This window comes from Gracilinanus agilis, chromosome X (genome assembly GCF_016433145.1).
Source record: "Gracilinanus agilis isolate LMUSP501 chromosome X, AgileGrace, whole genome shotgun sequence".
Classification (NCBI taxonomy): domain Eukaryota; kingdom Metazoa; phylum Chordata; class Mammalia; order Didelphimorphia; family Didelphidae; genus Gracilinanus; species Gracilinanus agilis.
This window is the reverse complement of record NC_058136.1, coordinates 73,916,072-73,918,357: the sequence shown is the minus strand read 5'-3', so window position 1 is coordinate 73,918,357 and position 2,286 is coordinate 73,916,072. Positions and strand designations below refer to the sequence as shown.

The following is a 2,286-nucleotide window of genomic DNA, read 5'->3' as shown; positions in this document are numbered from 1 at the left end:
GCTCCTCCTCCCCTCGCCTTACAGGCGCTCCCTTCCCGGGCTCTGGCCCAGTCTTTCGTCCCCTCTCTCTTCAGATTCCTGGGTCCCTCTGCTTTCCTTCCCGCTCTTGTTCCCTCTCAGGACGTCGTCCCCTTCCTCGGTGAGGATGAATCCAAAAGTCCAGCCCGGCCCCTTGATTTTGGGAACGCGGGAGCGAATGAGCCTAACCTCTACGAGGCCTCAGTTTCCTCGCCAGTAAAACTGGCGGGCTCCCAGCCCGGCTTCCATCTCCGACGCCCTCCCTCTCCGAGGCCCTCCTTCCTCCCCCCTCCTCGGCGGGGCCCCCTCCCTTTGTGATGCAGCCGCAGCCTGGAAACGTTAGAACTCTCGGGGTGAGACTTGGAGTCTGTTGGCGGCTGCTGGGGGCGAGCTGAGGCTTCTGAGACTCTTGGGGGTTGGCTGCTCTGGGACCCGCAGAGAAAGGAATAGTGGGGGAAGCCCAAGCAGGCCCCCTTCCCCTCAGCTCCCTAGTGGGGCAGGGAGGGCCGCCGACCCCTAGGCTGGAAGAGTAAAGTGGGTGCTATCCACCGGCTCCCTCTAGCGGCGGCGGCGGCGCCTGCAGCAGTTGCGTCCACGTGACTACCAACTGTTGGCTCGTGCGGCCAATCGGCTGTCCGTAGGCGCCGGGAGCTCCCTCCTGACCCTGAGCCCGGCCGCGATCGCCCGCAGACAGCCGGGGAAGATGAGGCCCAACGCAGCCGTGCTCTTGGTGATGCTGTGGCTCTGGCCCCTACCGGTCGTTGCCTACTACATGCAGGTGACTTCCAGCAACCTGAGCGTGGAAGACCCCATCCTGAGGAGCTACTCTGAAATTCTGAAGGAGATGGCCCGGAAGGTACCCACCTCCAGCGTCTCGAGCACGGGGCGAGCCACTACCACCAGCTCTAACTGGGAGAGAGAGGAGCGAGCCAGGAAAACCAAGGAGGGCACCGGGACGGCCTGGCCCTCCCAGCCTCCTAATGGCATGATGTTTCCTGGGAAACCGGGGCGCGAGAGCCCCTCGCAGTACTCCCGGAAGGCCAAGCACGGAAGGATTCTACACTCTGGGAAATCCAGTAACCAAAAAAAGTTGCAGCAGGATTCAAGCATGAAGAAGGCCATAGCCTTAGCTCTGGACCTACTCATGAAGCTGGCTTTGGAACCTACCCAAGAAAGCTCTGAGGAAGATCTGGAGAAGCCGACTTTCCAGACCCCTGTGAACGCGGATTCTCCGGCGGGCCCCGGACACTCTGGCCAACCTAGTGGGCAAGAGTCTCTGGACTTGGCTTTGAAATTGCTCGAGGAAGCTTACGAAGGAGTGAAACAAACTACGCCGGGGGAAAGGGCTTCACCAGGGCAAATGCCTCTCATGACTACACTTGCCCAAAACTACCCAGAGGCCCAGGTGGACGATTTAGAACGGAGAATCTCCCAGCTCTCAGCCGAAGCCAAAGACCAAGAGCACATGAAGCAAATACTGCGAAGTCAAATTCTGAAAAAAATCTCGGAGATTAAACGAACACTGAAAAAAGTAAGACCCTACCCCAGAGCTAAAGGTGGTGCTAAAGGCCTCTCCGTGGCAAAAAGAAAGAAAACAGCCAGGAACAGGCATAAACCGCACAAGTCGCCAAAGGAAAAGAATAACAGGGATGAAAGCATGCGAATATTTATTAATTTCTTATATGATTTCAAGCCAAAGCTGAACACATTCTTAAATATGAATAATGTTCCATCTGGTCTTCAAGGAAAAGCTGCCATCATATTCAGCATGATGAGCACCATACTTTGTCAGTATCAGCCAGAGCAGGCAAACGTGAAGGACTTATTGGAGTATAATATAAGAGTGCTAAACATGCTTAATATTACAGCTAATTAATGCAACTCTCTGTCCATTCTGAGAAGCTAGATTTTCTTTTCCTTAAATGCATAAATAAATTTTCAACTGTTTATAATTCTAATGTCTTTTTCCATGTCTTTAAATTAATATTTGTCTCCAGTTAAGTTTGTCATTTTCTTTTTCTTTTCTTTTTTATTTCCATACTGTTCATTTTCAGAAGTGAATAATCACATAAGACCAAAACCCCAAAACATAAACCCAGTAAACAAGTGAAAAATTGTATGCTTCGATCTGCATTCTAACTCCAACATTCTTTCTCTGGAGGTAGATAGCATCCTTTTTCATAAGAACATCTGAATTGTTCTGGATTGTTGTATTGCTATTCGTAGCAGAGTCTATTACATCTGATCATTCTACAGTATGGTTGTGAT

General features: G+C 51.7%; 1 protein-coding gene across 1 annotated transcript; it reads left to right on the top strand.

Moving 5' to 3' along the window:
* The first annotated feature begins 721 nt into the window (after positions 1 to 721).
* Positions 722 to 1,894, top strand: LOC123253595 (sperm equatorial segment protein 1-like). Its single transcript, XM_044682768.1, has one exon. It carries the CDS (start codon positions 722 to 724, stop codon positions 1,892 to 1,894), a length of 1,173 nt encoding a protein of 390 aa, XP_044538703.1.
* The last annotated feature ends 392 nt before the right edge of the window (positions 1,895 to 2,286 follow it).

Excerpts from the sequence above, each read along its gene's own strand:
- LOC123253595 (XM_044682768.1), top strand. The coding sequence starts at position 722 with ATGAGGCCCAACGCAGCCGTGCTCTTGGTGATGCTGTGGCTCTGGCCC.